Source organism: Neurospora tetrasperma (assembly GCF_000213175.1).
Source record: "Neurospora tetrasperma FGSC 2508 unplaced genomic scaffold NEUTE1scaffold_2, whole genome shotgun sequence".
In the NCBI taxonomy this organism is placed as follows: domain Eukaryota; kingdom Fungi; phylum Ascomycota; class Sordariomycetes; order Sordariales; family Sordariaceae; genus Neurospora; species Neurospora tetrasperma.
In genome coordinates, this window is record NW_009799100.1 from 3968233 (window position 1) to 3983972 (window position 15740).

Here is a 15740-nt window from a genome sequence, read left to right on the forward strand (position 1 = left end):
CGCAGACGAGACCTTGGGGCTCAAGCCGGAGATGACCAACAAAATCGCTCACCATCCAGAGGCAGGGCGAGAACCCGAACCCAGGGCCTCTGTGACAACTTCAACACTCCAACCCCGAGTCTTGTTCCTCGTTTGACGCCGCGGAGAAGAGCGGGGAAAGACAAGGTTCTTTCGCCACTAGCGGTTCGACGACTTCGGAGAGACTGATGGCCGGCTTGCCCTCATCCACCTCCGTAGCCAGGACAGCGGCGAGGGCGTCTGCTGTGTGAACGAGTGCCTGTCTAATCGCCGGGAAGGTGTCTTCCAAGGAATCAGAGGCGTGAAGATTGAGCCAGCAGAGCACCAGGGAATTGATAATCTCACCCTGCCAAGGCGAGTTGGGGATCCGAGGCCAACATGTTGCGAGGACGACTTGAAGGGCTTTGATAGCTGATAGTAGGGTTGGGGGATGAAGGGAGGCGAATGGATCCGTTAAGATTGTCGAGAGCATGGGGATGATATCCTGGTACGAAATTTGACGACGCGAATGGTTAGCATTGTGTCCGTTTTTCATGTCTTCCCTCTCCCCTCTTGTCAAATTCAACTTTGGGCGTCCACGCATCAGCATCAGTAGCACAGAATAAATACCACGTACCTTGAGATGCTTAACCGCATTAACCCCCATCTCCATCAGTACCTCTCCCATCTCCCGACACAACACCTCAACGATCCTTACATACTCCTTAGCATGGAAATACCCTAGCAATATTCCCTCCCTGACCACTCTATCCAGCAACTTGGTCTTCTTCTCTCCACTCAGCTTCCCCGCCAAACGCCTCAACACCGCATACGCCGGCCCAAGCAACTGCACTGACTCCTCCTCCGGCGTGATACTAGGCAGATAACTCAAAGTAGGCAGAACCGTGTCCTCAAACACTTTGTTCAGCCCCGTCTGATTCAGAATTATATCCGGAAACTTGTCCAAGAATTTCTTCAGAATTACCAGCCCTCTTCTTCGAACGGAAGTGGAGTTATCATCCGCCAGCGTCAGCAGCACCGGAATGAAGAGCGGCCAAGAGTTGGTAATTGTCGATTCCTCGTCCGCTTCAGAAACAGTCCAGTCAAACACAGTAATGGCACGCAGATCGACGAATTTCCACGGTTTGGTCTTGCTCGAGTCATCGGGAAGACCAGAAGGTCGGGCGTCGGGGTTTTGACCGTAGGCGGATGGACGGCCCGAGGGGGTGATGAGTGGCTGGGAAGGGGAGGAGCGAGAGAAGAGGGGGCGGAGGTAGATGGGGAGAATGTGGGTTATTATGAAGCCTTGTTTCTTAGAGTTGGACTTTTCGGCGGAATCGAGGTGTTGCTGAAGGATGAGGGTGGCGCGAGCCGCTAGCTCAGGAGTCGTCCATTCCTCGGCGGGATTGGTGTAGGCGATCAGCGTGACGAGGACGTCAGGGTTGTCAAGATTCTCTGGACCACGCGAGGCGAGGAGCTTGAGGACTTTGAAGCCTGCGTCGGCGGCTGCTAGGCATTGGGTGGTGAGGTGAGCGCGGAGTTGGGTATTGGAGTCGTCGAGGTCGTTTGAGTGGCTGTTTGGTTTCTGAGGGAAGACGGGGGAGATTGCTCGTGCTATGGAGCGAGCTAGGCGGGTTCCTGGTGAGAGGCTGTCCTCGCCATCTTCGTTTTCTGAAGAGTTCTCGTCTGCACTTGTTGAATCTTGATCGGGTGCGATTCGGTCTTTGAGAAGTAGGCACGCGAGAACTGCTAGGGTGGATTGCTGTCGGGTAGGTCTTCCGGAGGTGCTGGAGGTGAGGTTCTGGTTTTCTGGGTTAGCTGCTACTTGACAGCTTGCTGTTACAGCAACTGAAATGCTCACCTTGTTGAGGTACCGCCTAGCTAGCCCTGCTAACTGCCTGAAAGTGAATGATTCAGGAACCTCTACGTTGAGATCAGTTAATTCGTTGCTGAGGTAGTGACGGAGGAGGAAGACTCACTGGATTGGAGTTTTTGGCAGGCTTCGTCTGTTGAGATGGACGGGTTCTCATCAATCACAGACCCGGCTGCTGTGACTATGGAATCGAACCATTCCGTCTCGTAGTGTAGCATTCTGTCGGAGATTGGTGTGTGTTCTGTTGTGAAGTTTGGATCCATGTGCTGATGAGATGAGTTCGAGGTTGAGCTTTCGATTGCTTGGCAGACGGACGGATGTGTGAAGCTGAATGCAAGGTACAGTGCGGCCGTAGAGCTCCACATAGTGGGTTCTGGATGACAGTGACCTGACCTCAAGGTGGATACCTTATCTGACCTGGGCTTTTCAAGGAACGGTAGTGTATATCTCTCTAAGTGCCATCTTTACTACCTATGTACCCAATGCCCTTTTTCTATTCTGCACCTTTGCTGCTTGTCTAAAACTGGGATAGAGACACAGATACTCTCTCTTTCGGCGTATACGATGGGATATCATCTTGGTATACAAACTGCTTACCAGATCGTATGTGCAAGTTTGGATACCCACCGATCCAGCAAGCAGTACTAGTTCTGTAGCGCTGTAGAGGTATCTACATACCTCTACAGGTAGGTAAGTACACTACCCCAAATCCCCAAGAGCTGAACATCAAAACACAGAAAGGGTTTGCGGGTGGAAAGCATCCCATCGGGCACGATTTGATGAGCATCCTTGAATAAACCTCGGGAAATATACAGAATAGAACAAAGAAGATCACGACAAGAGTTGGAACCTTGGACAGCCCCGCAATCGGCCAATTGCTCGGGGTAAAAAAGCTGGAGAGTTTCTGGGGCCCCGCGTGACCAAGCAGCACTCCATGCTGTGTACATGCCGTACCTATGTAACCGCACAAATCACTGAGGAGAACTGGAGCTGTTCGTGGCGTTCATCCCAAGTTTCTTATCATTCATGTTCGATTTGTGTTCCCCGAAAGCTCATCATCTGCTCTGCTGTTTTATGAGTTTCAAATTCACTCTCTCAAGTCCACAACTTTACACTCAATAGTGATCAGGTGAAAGCAGTTGGGTCTTCTCAGCAGATTCCTTAACTCATCGTGAAACAAACGTAGTGTCTACAGATAACCTGATAAACTAGAGGTGCCTACCCGAAACAGCCAGTGACCCCGGAGTAACCTCCACCGAACCCCATCTTGCAACTCCATTCGAGGTCAATTACCCGCTACCCTGGTCGCTGTACCCTACCTCTAGGGGTCTTTGTAAGTGACGGCAGTGCGGGGCAGCTCGTACCTGGATTCGTGGGGCAACTACTCCAAGCTTGACGAGCGCTCCTTTTTCATTACCTTACCCTTCTTCCCCCCTCTCCCATATCCTAGCCCATATTCCACCTTCCTTCTCCTTTCCGGTCCTCAATTAGCTGGTCCAGTTCTCAAGATACTCCCCCAAAAACTGTCAACATCACAATGTCCGGACCGGTCCCCATCGCCAACTCGCTCGAGGACATCTACACCCGTGATGCCCTTGACACGCAAACAAAACGATGGAACAACCTTCTCTCCAAGTTTGAGTCCACCTACGGCCACCAGCCCGAGTTCGTATCTCGCTCTCCGGGCCGAGTGAACATCATCGGCGAACACATCGACTACTCTTTGTACTCTGTGCTTCCTATGGCCATCACTGCCGACACCATCATTGCCGTCTCAACACACCTACCAGCTCCCAAGGAAGGAACCTTTAGGATCCAGATCGCCAACGTGCAGGACTCCAAGTTCAAGTCGCGCGAGTTCGACATTCTCTATGATTCCGTCGACATCGACGCCACCGTTCACGAATGGACCAACTACTTCAAGTCGGGCCTACGCGGGGCTTTGGAGCTGTTGCGCAAGAAGCACGGGGCCGACTTCAAACCCAAGAGCATGCAGATTCTCATGGACGGCACCGTCCCGGCTGGTGGAGGACTCAGTTCAAGTGCTGCTTTTGTCACGGCTAGTGCTTTGGCTGTCATGGCGGCCAATGGCGAGCAGACGGTTGACAAGAAGGAGTTGACGGAGCTGGCTATTGTCAGTGAGAGAGCCGTTGGTGTGAACTCTGGAGGGTATGTCAAGCATCCAACTAACAAATTCCATCCAAGAACATACCTAGAACTGACACGATATGACAGAATGGATCAATCCGCCTCCGTCTTCTCCGAGCGTGGTTCCGCCCTGTTCGTCTCCTTCACGCCCACCCTCCTCGCCCGCCCCGTCTCCTTTCCACCCACCACCCCCGAACTCACCTTCCTGATCGCCCAATCCTTCGTCACAGCCGACAAGTTCGTCACCGGTCCAATCCACTACAACCTCCGCGTCGTCGAATGCACGCTCGCAGCCGCCTACCTCAACGCCGTGCTCAACCCTCCTGGCACCTTATTGCCCGGCGACGCCTCTCCCCTGGGCATTTCCCTTCACGGGTTCCACGAAACCTATTTCGCCCTCTCCGAGCATAACTCGGGCGCAACCTCGAGCAAATCCATTACTGAACAGCTCGAACACCTGCTCGAGCTAACCAAACAAACCCTCACCAAGGAAGAGGGCTACACCCGCTCCGAAATCGCCGCCGTCCTTGGCCTGCCCTCCACCTCTGAACTAGACCAGAAATTCACCTCCCGTTTCCCCGTGCGCGCCGAGCGTTTCAAGCTGCGCCAACGAGCGATCCACGTCTTCAGCGAAGCGTTGCGGGTGCTCAAGCTCATGGACCTTCTTGAAACTTCCTCTTCTTCGTCATCATCATCATCATCATCATCATCATCAACTACAAGTACAGCAGAGGACCTCAACAGCCGCCTAGGTGCCCTGCTCAACGAGACGCAGGATTCGTGTCGTGAGGTGTACGAGTGCTCATGCGAGGAGATTGATCGGATTTGCGCGATTGCTCGGCAGGCGGGCAGCTACGGGAGTCGGTTGACGGGTGCGGGATGGGGTGGATGTAGCGTGCATTTGGTGCCGGCGGACAAGGTGAACAATGTCAAGGAGGCACTAGAGAGGGAGTATTATAGCAAGTTGGAGTTGACGGAGGAGCAGAGGGAGGGGGCAGTGGTGGTTAGTAAGCCGGGGTCTGGAAGTGCGCTTTATTTGGGTGGGAAGGAAGGGTTGGCTTGACGGATGCTGAATAGAGGTTTGTGATTACTTATGAATCCTGTGGTTGAGTTAGCATGCATGATACAAAGGGGAAAAACCAAGAGTTCAATATACACTGACGGGTAGAAAAAGTGTTGAAAAGGCTGTGTTATTCATCCAGTCAATTTTCCTAGTAATTAACCGCTCAACTTGTGTCTTTACAGCCATGATAGCTACCATGGTTATCTCAAACAGTCCTAGAATATATACACGGAAAAACGCTATGTGAATTCCCCTCACCAATTTCACCATGAGGGGATGAAAAAAAAGAACCAAAAGAATATATATATACAAAGGCCAGAAAGGAGACCATCAAGCAGTTGTAACGCCAAAACCCATGTAAATGCACACCCAGACCACGGCCCAGTTCGCTGCATAGTGCCAATCGCCCAACCTGTCCCAGTTCTCGCTGGATCAATAACACATCTCACCCAACACTATTATCCTTCCAAATATTCACGTCTGGTCAAGTACTGACCAAAACCACCCCCGCCTCGAACGCGAGATGAGACTGGCAAAGTCCTACTGATTACCAGTGCCAGCGCCAGCGCCAGCGCCAGCAGCCCTCCGATTAGACCTCTGTCCTCCTCCTCCTTCTCCCCCCTTTTTTCTCACAATTCTCCGCGCTTTCTTCGCCTGCACATTCCTGTACTTGGCATACAGTTCAAACACGTCCCTGATCACCACGAATAGACAGCCACCCGCCAGACTGCGTCCCCATCTCTGTTGCAGCAGACCGCCGGGCCCTCCTTGCATGATTTTTCCACTCCTAAAGAACCCCGACGTGACAATGGGCTTGGGTGGGGAAGTCCACGACCTCGGTAGTGAGAGGCGGAGAAGCTCGCCCATGCCGTACGAGATAAAGGGGAAGAGGAGAGAGGTGACTACGTTGTTGGTGAGATCTGTGAAGGAAACCGGGGGGAGTTCCACGCCGTCTTGGTCGTCGTCGTTCCTTTCCCGTGCTGCGGGCTGTGGAGGTGGAGCTGCTGCTGCTGCTGGCGCGGGCGCGGGCGCTGGCACTGCTGGGGCCGAGGTGCGAGCCTCGGCTTCTGCTGCTTGGGCTGGCGGTACTTGGGCTGGTGCCGCTTGGGCTGGTGCCGCTTGGGCTGGTGCTGGTTCGGGTGGAGCTGGTTGTGGTTGTGGTTGTATATACTCTGGATACTGTAGACCCCCTCCCCAAACCATACCAATTGGTACGTCTTGATTCAGTGGAGGCACATCCCAGAGCCCACCTGATGCACCGTCGATGGCAGTGGGAATATCCTCATCGTGAGGCCCCGGACGGTCAAGGTCAGAAAATAGGAAATCATCGAAGTCGAAGCCATCGTTACCGTTGACGGCATTATTGTTGACGGCATTATTGTTGACGGCATTATTGTTGACGGCATTATTGTTGACGGCATTAGCGCCTACTTCGAAGTCGAAGCCATCGTTACCGTTGAGGGCATTAGCGCCTAGTCCCCAAGGATCATCTAGATTTGCTTCGTTCTGGTCTGGGGGGTTGATGAAGACAATCCAAGCGGTGCGGCCCAGGTCTAGGAGGTCGGACATGCTGAAGCGGCTTCCACGGTCCTGGTTTCCATTGTTGTCGTTGTTTCCGGCCTCGGATTCGCCGGCGGCACTATCGATGGGCTGAAGGCTGGTTTCGAGACCCCGTAGAGCCCGGTTGAGGCGATTGTCGATCGGGCTTAGCCAGTAATCGTAGAATCTAATATAACTCATATGTATATAAGGCATCATAACCATTGCCCACGTGGGTGAGGGCGGCCATGTTGGGTGATCGTCCTGGGTTATGAGTGCGAGGCCGTACTGATGAGGTAAACGATTAGAGTCAGCATCAACCGTGGAGATGGGATGAGGAAAAGGGTTGACAAACCATGGCGGAAAATGGAACAAAAAAGAAATTAGCCAGGAACGGCAAAGCTCGACTAAGGACGACGGCCGGAGCAATGGAAGATAGTGACCACAGCCTCATTATTATTCTCCCTACTCGCGCACTTCTTGCCACGGGTACGGCAACAGCTTGACCGGAAGTAATCTGAAGGCCGACCCACCCGAGTGCAGTCTCGTAGCCAGCAAACCAGGAGGCAGCGATAACACCGTATGTAGCAGAGCTGGCAAAGGTACCGCTCACGGCCATGGACGCGAGGATAATGGGTGACACCTTGCTGAACTGGGAATGTATTGTATCGCGCAGAGCCACGACAAAGTCAAAGGGCTCCTCGACCCTGAAGGGAGCCTTGCACTGCGGACAGCTCACGTCGTCACGGTTGTGCCGCTTTTGGATCTCTTCGTACCATCGTATAAGGCATGTCTCGTGGACGGGCAAACTGCATGTACAAGGATGGATGACCGGTTCGGTAGTGCGTTCGCCTTCATCCTCGTAACAGATGCAGCATCGCTTGAAGTTGTCTGTGTTGGAACGTGTGAGGTTATTTGGTACGGGGTGCGAGCTGGCTTGTGAGCTGGTGCCTGGCGTCGACATCTTGGGCTTGGTCGGGTGTGAGGGAGGAATGATTCGGTAACCGTCGTGGTCGTCGCCGTTATCGCTACGATATACAAGCAATAGAAATGGTTATGGATTGATGTCGAGACAGCGGGAACAGCAGAACCTGGTGTGGTTCAGGTCAGCAGACCGCCTTGTTATATCCGGAGAGAAGACATAAGTAGATATGTACCGACAAGAAGGAGTGGACGACGGACTGTGAAAAGCAGCGCCGTCAACCTAATAGAGGGCGGGAGCGAAGCCCGAGCTGTAAAGGCTGCTTTTAAAAAACCAAGGCGCTGTCTTCAACCGCAATCGCGACCGCGACTGTCAACGGGACGTTGCGTTGTGCATTTCACATGCGTGACATCAGCGAGGCTCCACCCAACGGCACCGGGAGCGCATCGCAATGGAACCCCAAGGGTTCGGGTTTCGGTGGAGGGATCTGTACAGTTTAAGCGCATGCTGAGATGCTGATCAAGGGCTTTCATCATCTACTACACATTGTTTTCTGTAGCAGCTCAAGCTAGCCGCCGACCCCGCAGTTACCCTCGTCTGCAAGGATATTGTACACTGCCCTGGACAACTGGGCGTTTGATTGCCCGCCCCATCCAATTCTAGAAGCGTCGGGTCCCGCTGTTGCAGCCCCTCTGCCATCCCCTCCATTCAGACCAGTGTGCTGTACCTACCCATTCCCCCATTGTACAGACCGCCCGCCCGCCCGCATCCATCTTTCTTGTCAGGTCATAAGGTACCCCGTGGCCCAACCAAAATAACCCAAGCCTCAAACTTCACGACATTCTTTCTCTCTCTTTTAGATACCCCTAGATCGACAACGCTCACATCATACACAAGATGGTACGCCATATCAACTTCCCTCCGTTTCCTCGAACTAGATGAAAGCTAACCCTCCTCCTCCTCTTCTCAAACAGACGACAACAAAGCAGCGCCTCGCGCTCGCCATCTGCGACTTCCTCAACACCTCCTTGACCGACGGCACCCTCCAAGCCGACGACAAGGACAACATCGACATTGCCGTCAACTGCATCGGCGAGGCCTTTGGTGTTGACCCCTCCGATAAGGCCGCCGTGACCGAGGCCATCGGCTCCCAGAATCTGCTCCAGATCTACTCCGTCTACGAGAAGCTCAAGCAGACCAAGCCTGCCGCCGCCTCTGCCTCCTCCACCACCTCCTCCTCGTCCGCCGCCCCTGCTGCGGCCAGCAGCAGCAGCAATGGCCCCACAGAAGAAGACAAGAAGCAAGCCGAATCCCTCAAGTCCAAAGGCAACGCCGCCATGGCCCAAAAGGACTACCCAACCGCCATCGACTTCTACACCCAGGCGCTCACTCTAAACCCAGGCAACGCCGTCTACCTGTCCAACCGCGCGGCCGCCCACTCTGCCGCGCGCGACCACGAGTCCGCTCGCGCCGATGCCGAGGCCGCCGTCGCTATCGACCCCAAGTACACCAAGGCGTGGAGCCGCCTGGGCCTTGCGCGCTTCGCGCTCGGCGATGCTAAGGGCGCCATGGAGGCGTACCAGAAGGGTATTGAGTACGAGGGCAACGGCGGTAGTGAGGCGATGAAGAAGGGATTTGAGACGGCCAAGAGGAGGGTTGAGGAGCTCGAGGCTCAGAATGATGCGCCTGCCGCCCGTGGCGGTGCCGGTGGTGCCGGTGGCATGCCTGATTTGAGCAGCTTGGCGAGCATGTTCGGCGGTGGTGGTGGTGCGGGCGCTGGCGCTGGCGCCGGTGCTGGTGGTGGTGGTGGCATGCCCGATTTCGGCTCCATCATGAACAACCCCATGTTTGCCCAGATGGCCCAGAACCTCATGAGCAACCCTGATATGATGTCCAACCTTATGAACAACCCCCGTCTCAGGGAAATGGCGAACCAGTTCCAGGGCGGCGGCGGTCTGCCCGACATGTCTTCGCTCATGAACGATCCCAACATTGCCGATTTGTAAGTCTATTCCTTTGATTTTTCTTAGCTTCTAGGAGTTCGAGAACACTAACAAGATTGATAGGGCGCGCTCGTTCATGGGTGGTGGTGGTGCCGGCGGTGCCGGTGGTGCTGGTGGAAGGTAACGAGCTGATAGAACTGTTGAGGGATGATTTATGATTCTTGCAGCATTTCTTTACCCGCTTAGCTCAGGTATAATAAAACAAGTTGGCATAGTATGAGTCTAGTGTACAAGCAGGCCAGGAGTCTACGATTGGATTTCATGCCCCCTTTTTGATTGAACTATACTTCTTGTGCTCTACACTACAGGGTCCCTGCGCTGATGCATGAGCTTCACGAGAACCCACAACTTGTCTGCGATCATGAACTTCGAATACATCGCAATGCTTTCAAGAGCCTGTCAGGCTACTAGCCCCTATTTTGAGTATTGAATCAACCACCCATACCTTATATACAATTCCCAACAAATCACTAAACAATCCCATTTTCCCCTGCCAACCTTCCAGCTGATTAAACCATCCCTCATACTCCGCAATCCGCAAATGTTGAATGTCCCTAACCCTTGATTATCCCTTTCCGACCCTCTATTTTGATCATCTCTGCTGACGTTTTCTACGTGTACCTGTTTCTGTCTTATCCGGTTTCATCGTCCCATCAGATCATTGCTTAACCAACCCAGCGTCTAGCGCTCCTGAACATCCTCAACCAAGGGCCGAACTCGCCCCACTGGGCAAGCTGGTCCTCAGGAGCATAGCTCGTCACACCAGCCATGATGGTTCTCTCGGGGTGAGGCATCATGGCCAGGACACGGCCGTCCCTGCTGGCCACACCGGCAATACCAGCCGGGCTGCCGTTGGGGTTGAAGGGGTACTCCTCCGTGACATTCAGGCGGTTATCGACGTAGCGGATGGGGATACCGTTCTGCTCAGTGAGCGCCTGGAAGTCAGCCTGCGAGTCGAACTCGGCGCGGCCCTCGCCGTGGGAGACGACGATAGGAAGGCTGGATCCGCCCATGCCGTTGAAGAAGACCGAATTTTTGGTTGCCTCTCCTTCCTCGATCTTGACCATGCTGTAGCGGGCCTCGAATTGGGCCGAGGCGTTCTGCACAAACGTCGGGAAGTGCTCGGCGCCGGGGATCAGCGACCGGAGACGGGAAAGCATCTGGCAGCCATTGCAGACGCCCAAGCTGAAGGTGTCCTTGCGGTTGAAGAAAGCCTCGAGCTCGGCACGGGCCTTCTCGTGCAACAGAATGGACTTGGCCCAACCCTGGCCAGCGCCGAGGACGTCACCGTACGAGAAGCCACCGCAGGCGGCAAGACCAACGAAGTCGGCGAGCGAGCGGCCGTTGATGATGTCGGTCATGTGGACGTCCACCGCATCGAAGCCAGCGGCACGGAAGGCAAAGGCCATTTCGGCGTAGCCGTTGACACCCTGCTCTCTGAGAATGGCAACACGAGGCGTCTTGCCGAAGAAGCCAGTGATGGAGGCAGTGAAGGGAACGATGTTCTCGGCGGGAGAATAGGTAAGGGTGTAGGAGAGACCGGGGTCTTGGGAGTCGAGAATAGCAGCATACTCAGAGTCGGCACACGCCGGGGTGTCTCTCAGCTTCTGCATTTCGTACGAGGTCTTGCTCCACCACTGTTGCATCTCAGCCCGGTCAAAGGTCACGAAGGGCTTGCCCTCGCCGTAGCGAATGGCAAGTGTCTGCTTGGTAGTGGGCAGAACGACACCAATCTTGCGAATCAGGCCAGCAGGAGGACCGCAAGTAGCGAAGCAGCGCTTGAAGTTGGTCTCATCCTCGGCACGAACCTGGAAGACGGCACCAAGCTCCTCGTTAAAGAGCGCGTCGGTAAGATCGGCCAAGCTGCCGGACTTGGAAACGCCGTCCAGGGTCAAGTCGACGCCGCAGCGACCGGCGAACATCATCTCGGCAACAGTGGTGATCAGGCCACCATCGGACCTGTCATGGTAGGCAAGGACGACGCCGCTCTCGTGGAGCTGCGCAAGAGCATCGAAGTAGTCCTTGAGGAGATCCACGTCGCGCACATCAGGCGCCTCGTGGCCAATCGCGCCGAAGGACTGAGCAAGAGCAGAGCCACCCAGAGCCTTGAAGCCCTTGGCCAAGTCGACGAACAGGAGAACGGTCTCGCCAACTTCCTCCACGCGATGAAGCTGAGGGGTCCAAGTAGTGCGAACGTCCTCAACGGTGGTGAAGGCGGAGATAACAACGGAAACAGGGGCAGTGACGCTCTTCTTGACCTCGCCATCCTTCCAGGATGCCTTCATAGAGGTTGAGTCCTTTCCAACGGGGATACTGATGCCGAGCTCAGGGCACAGCTCCATACCAATGGCCTCGACGGCCTCGTAAAGAGCGGCACCCTCACCAGGGTGGTTCACAGCGGCCATCCAGTTGGCGGAGAGCTTGACGCGCCTGAGATCACCACGCTGGGACCCGGCCTTGATATCGGCAGCACCAAGGTTCAACAAACTTTCGGCGACCGCCATTCTAGCAGAAGCAGCAGGAGAAATGAGAGCGAGAGTGGGCTTCTCACCCATAGCCATGGCCTCGCCACCCTTGACGCCGTTAAGACCAAACGAGGAGAGGGTGACAGCGACATCGGCAACAGGAACCTGCCAAGGACCAACCATCTGATCACGCACGGTAAGACCACCGACTGTGCGGTCACTGATGGTGATCAGGAAGGACTTGGAGCCAACAGATGGCAGCCAGAAGACACGCTGAACGGCTTGTCTGAGGAGATCTTCGTCGCTAGTCGACTCGCCAAAGGCCTCCTTCAGGCTGGCAACAGGGTTGAAAGCAGGCCACTGGGGCTTCTTGGAAGTGACAATGCGCTCGAGCTTACGTCCCTTGGGGAAGAGGACATCCATGGGGACATCAATAGGACGGGGGTACTCGTTGGACTGCTTGTCGCTCAAGATGAGCTTAGAAACGCCATCGGCCTCCTTGGTGATGACGGTTCCGACGTCAGAGAAGCCGCAACGTTCCCTCTCTATTAGGTTTGTCAGAACTACCAGCATATACAAACAACTCGAGGTAGGGGTGTGAACTCACGGCAAATGCTAGTGAAACGCTCCATACTATCAGGGTTGACGAGCAAGACGTAACGCTCCTGAGCCTCGTTACACCAGATCTGAAGAGGGCTCATGCTCTTGTCGACACACTCGACCTCGCGCAGCTCGAATCTGCCACCAAAGCCAGCATCCTTCACCAGCTCAGGCAAGGCATTCGAAAGACCACCAGCACCCACATCGTGGATCATGGCGATAGGGTTCTGGATGCCAAGAGCAACGCAGGTGTTGATGACCATCTGGGCGCGTCTTTCCATTTCAGGATTGCCGCGCTGAACACTGTCGAAATCAAGATCGGCGTTGCCTTCGCCAGAGTCGTTGCTCGAAGCGGCACCACCGCCCAAGCCGATAAGCATAGCGGGGCCACCGAGAACGATAACGTGGGCGCCCTCTTGCACGTCGGATGGGTTCTTGAGCGCATGGTTCTCCCTAACGATACCAACACCACCAGCAATCATGATGGGCTTGTGGTAACCGCGGAACTCGCCCTCTGCCTTGGTGTCATCGGCGGTAAGGAGGGTGCGGAAGGTACCAGTAAGGCAGGGACGGCCGAACTCGTTGTTGAAGCGGGCGCTACCAATGGGGGCTTCCAGCATGATATCCAAAGCGCTGGCATAGTGGGCCGGGCGGCCGACGTCAATCTCCCACGGGGCAGTGTGGTCAGGAATGTGCAGGTCAGAGACCCAGAAGCCGCAAAGACCAGCCTTGGGCGTGGAGCCTCTGCCAACGGCACCTTCGTCACGAATCTCACCACCAGAGCCAGTGGCGGCACCGGGGAAGGGCGCAATAGCAGTGGGGTGGTTGTGTGTTTCGACCTTGGCCAGAACATGAATCAACTCCTTGTTCAACTTCCACGAGCCGGTCGAATAGTCGGGAGACCAGAAGTTGACGTGGTCACCCTCCATGACGGCAGCATTGTCGCTGTAAGCCGAGACAGTGAAGTCGGGGGTGACCTTGTGGGTGTTTCTGATCATCTCAAAAAGGCTCTTGCCCTTGGAGATACTATCAATGGTCCAGTTGGCATTGAACTGCTTGTGACGGCAGTGCTCAGAGTTGACCTGAGCGAACATGAAGAGCTCAACATCATGAGGCGGGCGACCGAGCTGGGAGAACTTCTCGACCAGGTACTCGATCTCGGACTGGTCAAGAGCCAAACCGCGTTCTTTGTTGTATTCTTGGAGGACCTGGATAGGGTCCTTTCCAGGGGCGAAGATATCGACGACTTCCAGAGTCTGGGGCTGGCCCTCGGCAAACATGGTGACCAAGTCGGGGGCGTCGGCCGAGAAGGTCTCGGTCATGCGGTCGTGCAGAACATCGCGGAAGGTGATGTTCTTGTCGTTGAAGGGCTGCTCAAACTCAATGTGGACGAGACGGCCGCGCTCAATGCGATGGATGTCCTTCTCGAAGCCGCAGACCTGGGCAATGCTGGTGGCCTTGGAGCTCCATGGCGACAGGTAGCGAGGGGTCACATACCACTTGCGCCCATGGCCGATGTGTGTAAGATGGGGGGCGGCCTGGTCGGAAGAGAGAGGAAGAAGCTGGGCGAGCTTCTGCTGGGCGGCACTGGCATCGCCAGCGATGTGCGCATAATAGACCCAGACACCCGAGACAGACGAAACCTTGATGGGGGCGGTCTTGTTGATCTGCTCCATCAGCTTGACGGCCTCGGAGGCCGTGAAGCAGGAGCCGCCCGTAAGAGTAAGGAACTCCATTGTTGGATGGAGGGGGGAGGCGCAACGGCGCAAAATACCCAAGAGAAATGTAGGTATATGGGTTGGTGAGGTTGGTGAATTGGAGTGTTTTGGATTGGCACACAGCCAAACGCTTCTCCAAAAGAGGAGAGAGGCGTTCGGGAGGAAAAAGATCTTCCAAAAATTCGATGCGAGTCGGCTGAGAGGCGAGACAGGAGTCACGGTACGATGGTGGGGTGATAAGATAAGGAAACACAATGGGAGTCACACACTCACAAAGTGATGGGAGCCAGTTTCAGGGTTGCGATGGTGTTACAGCATCATCCCATCATGCTTGGGTTCAAAATTTTAGGTGGGGCTGTTTTATCAGAAATCCGAGCTGCTGATTGGATGAAACACTCTGAGCGAGCGCTCTGTTTGGGGGGGCCGCTTGTGGTCCGCTGATCGGCGAATCTGGCCGCCTTGTATGGCGCTGAACCTGCGCGGTTCATCTCGGTCGACGGGGATGTCCTCCGCCGTTAACCACATCAACTAGTCTCCGGACCGGACAGGTGATGAGCTCGCCTGGCCGAGTCCGGCTTCATCTGCCACTCCGCATCGAGTCTTTACTTCCGTCAACGTCGTTCTAGAACAGACCCGTCGATGACATTGATCTCGAGATCATCTTGTGCGTTCATCCAAACAAACCCAGATGACGTCACTCTCGTTGGGGCCGGTCTTCCGAATTTCACATCAAGGGCGGGGGCTTGAACTCAGCCTGAACAATACAGGCATTTAGTGTAGCACATCATTGATCATACGGACATCCGAGTCCCAGTGCCTCATCAACCAGTCCGTGGAAAAACAGTATATTTGACATTCCGAAGGGGGCAGGCACACAGGCTTGCAAGCGCGTGTCAAGCGATTCGACCTGGAAGACATCCGAGCCACAACCCTAACCCTCCACATCGCGCGTCTCCTTGAGAAAGTTTGCCTTGATTCCAGGTCAACTTCTTGCCACCAAAGCACCGAGGACGGCACATCAAGCTGCCTTTGAGTTCTGCAGAAGGAGAAGTACATCATGTGTAATTCTCTGAAATTCAAGTCTGCTTACCAGCTGTCCCAAGGCTTAGTGGTGCCAGAGGTGTCCGCAGCACGGTACCATGACAGCTGGGAGAATGGGCCGCCAGACCTTCAACCCTGATGCGACACATTACCTTTGGTTGCAAGTTAACAAAGTGTGACGATCATCTTGAAATATTCCTGGAAGAAACATTGTACGGCGTAGCAGGGCTGCTTCCCGTCTGGCCACATCACGTTGCGGATCTGCCGCGATATGCTTCACTCTTTTTCACAACTCGCGACTTCATCTTGCATCGTGGAGAAGACTCTTTCTACGACAGGCAACATTCCAGGCCAACCCCAACAATTATGCA

At 54.8% G+C, this 15740-nt stretch overlaps 5 protein-coding genes across 5 annotated transcripts; 2 read left to right on the forward strand and 3 right to left on the reverse strand.

Annotated features, from left to right (window-relative positions):
• Positions 1-5: 5 nt before the first annotated feature.
• NEUTE1DRAFT_121342 (uncharacterized protein) lies at positions 6-2332 on the reverse strand (the record flags this gene model as incomplete). The annotated part of the gene is made up of 4 exons (XM_009851479.1): positions 6-502; positions 635-1798; positions 2039-2197; positions 2306-2332. The coding sequence occupies 4 exons, from the start codon at positions 2330-2332 to the stop codon at positions 101-103; spliced, it is 1752 nt and encodes a 583-aa protein (XP_009849781.1).
• Positions 2333-3354: 1022 nt separating this feature from the next.
• On the forward strand, positions 3355-5218 carry NEUTE1DRAFT_61114 (uncharacterized protein; the record flags this gene model as incomplete). The annotated part of the gene is made up of 2 exons (XM_009851480.1): positions 3355-4039; positions 4106-5218. The coding sequence occupies 2 exons, from the start codon at positions 3408-3410 to the stop codon at positions 5079-5081; spliced, it is 1608 nt and encodes a 535-aa protein (XP_009849782.1).
• A 22-nt stretch (positions 5219-5240) lies between these two features.
• On the reverse strand, positions 5241-7584 carry NEUTE1DRAFT_145548 (uncharacterized protein; the record flags this gene model as incomplete). Its single annotated transcript, XM_009851481.1, has 2 exons — positions 5241-6908; positions 7090-7584. The coding sequence occupies 2 exons, from the start codon at positions 7582-7584 to the stop codon at positions 5622-5624; spliced, it is 1782 nt and encodes a 593-aa protein (XP_009849783.1).
• A 760-nt stretch (positions 7585-8344) lies between these two features.
• Positions 8345-9802, forward strand: NEUTE1DRAFT_79797 (uncharacterized protein; the record flags this gene model as incomplete). The annotated part of the gene is made up of 3 exons (XM_009851482.1): positions 8345-8442; positions 8517-9544; positions 9609-9802. 3 exons carry the CDS (start codon positions 8440-8442, stop codon positions 9667-9669), a joined length of 1092 nt encoding a protein of 363 aa, XP_009849784.1.
• On the reverse strand, positions 9792-14451 carry NEUTE1DRAFT_116562 (phosphoribosylformylglycinamidine synthase; the record flags this gene model as incomplete). Its single annotated transcript, XM_009851483.1, has 2 exons — positions 9792-12555; positions 12618-14451. 2 exons carry the CDS (start codon positions 14344-14346, stop codon positions 10211-10213), a joined length of 4074 nt encoding a protein of 1357 aa, XP_009849785.1.
• Between the last annotated feature and the right edge of the window lie 1289 nt (positions 14452-15740).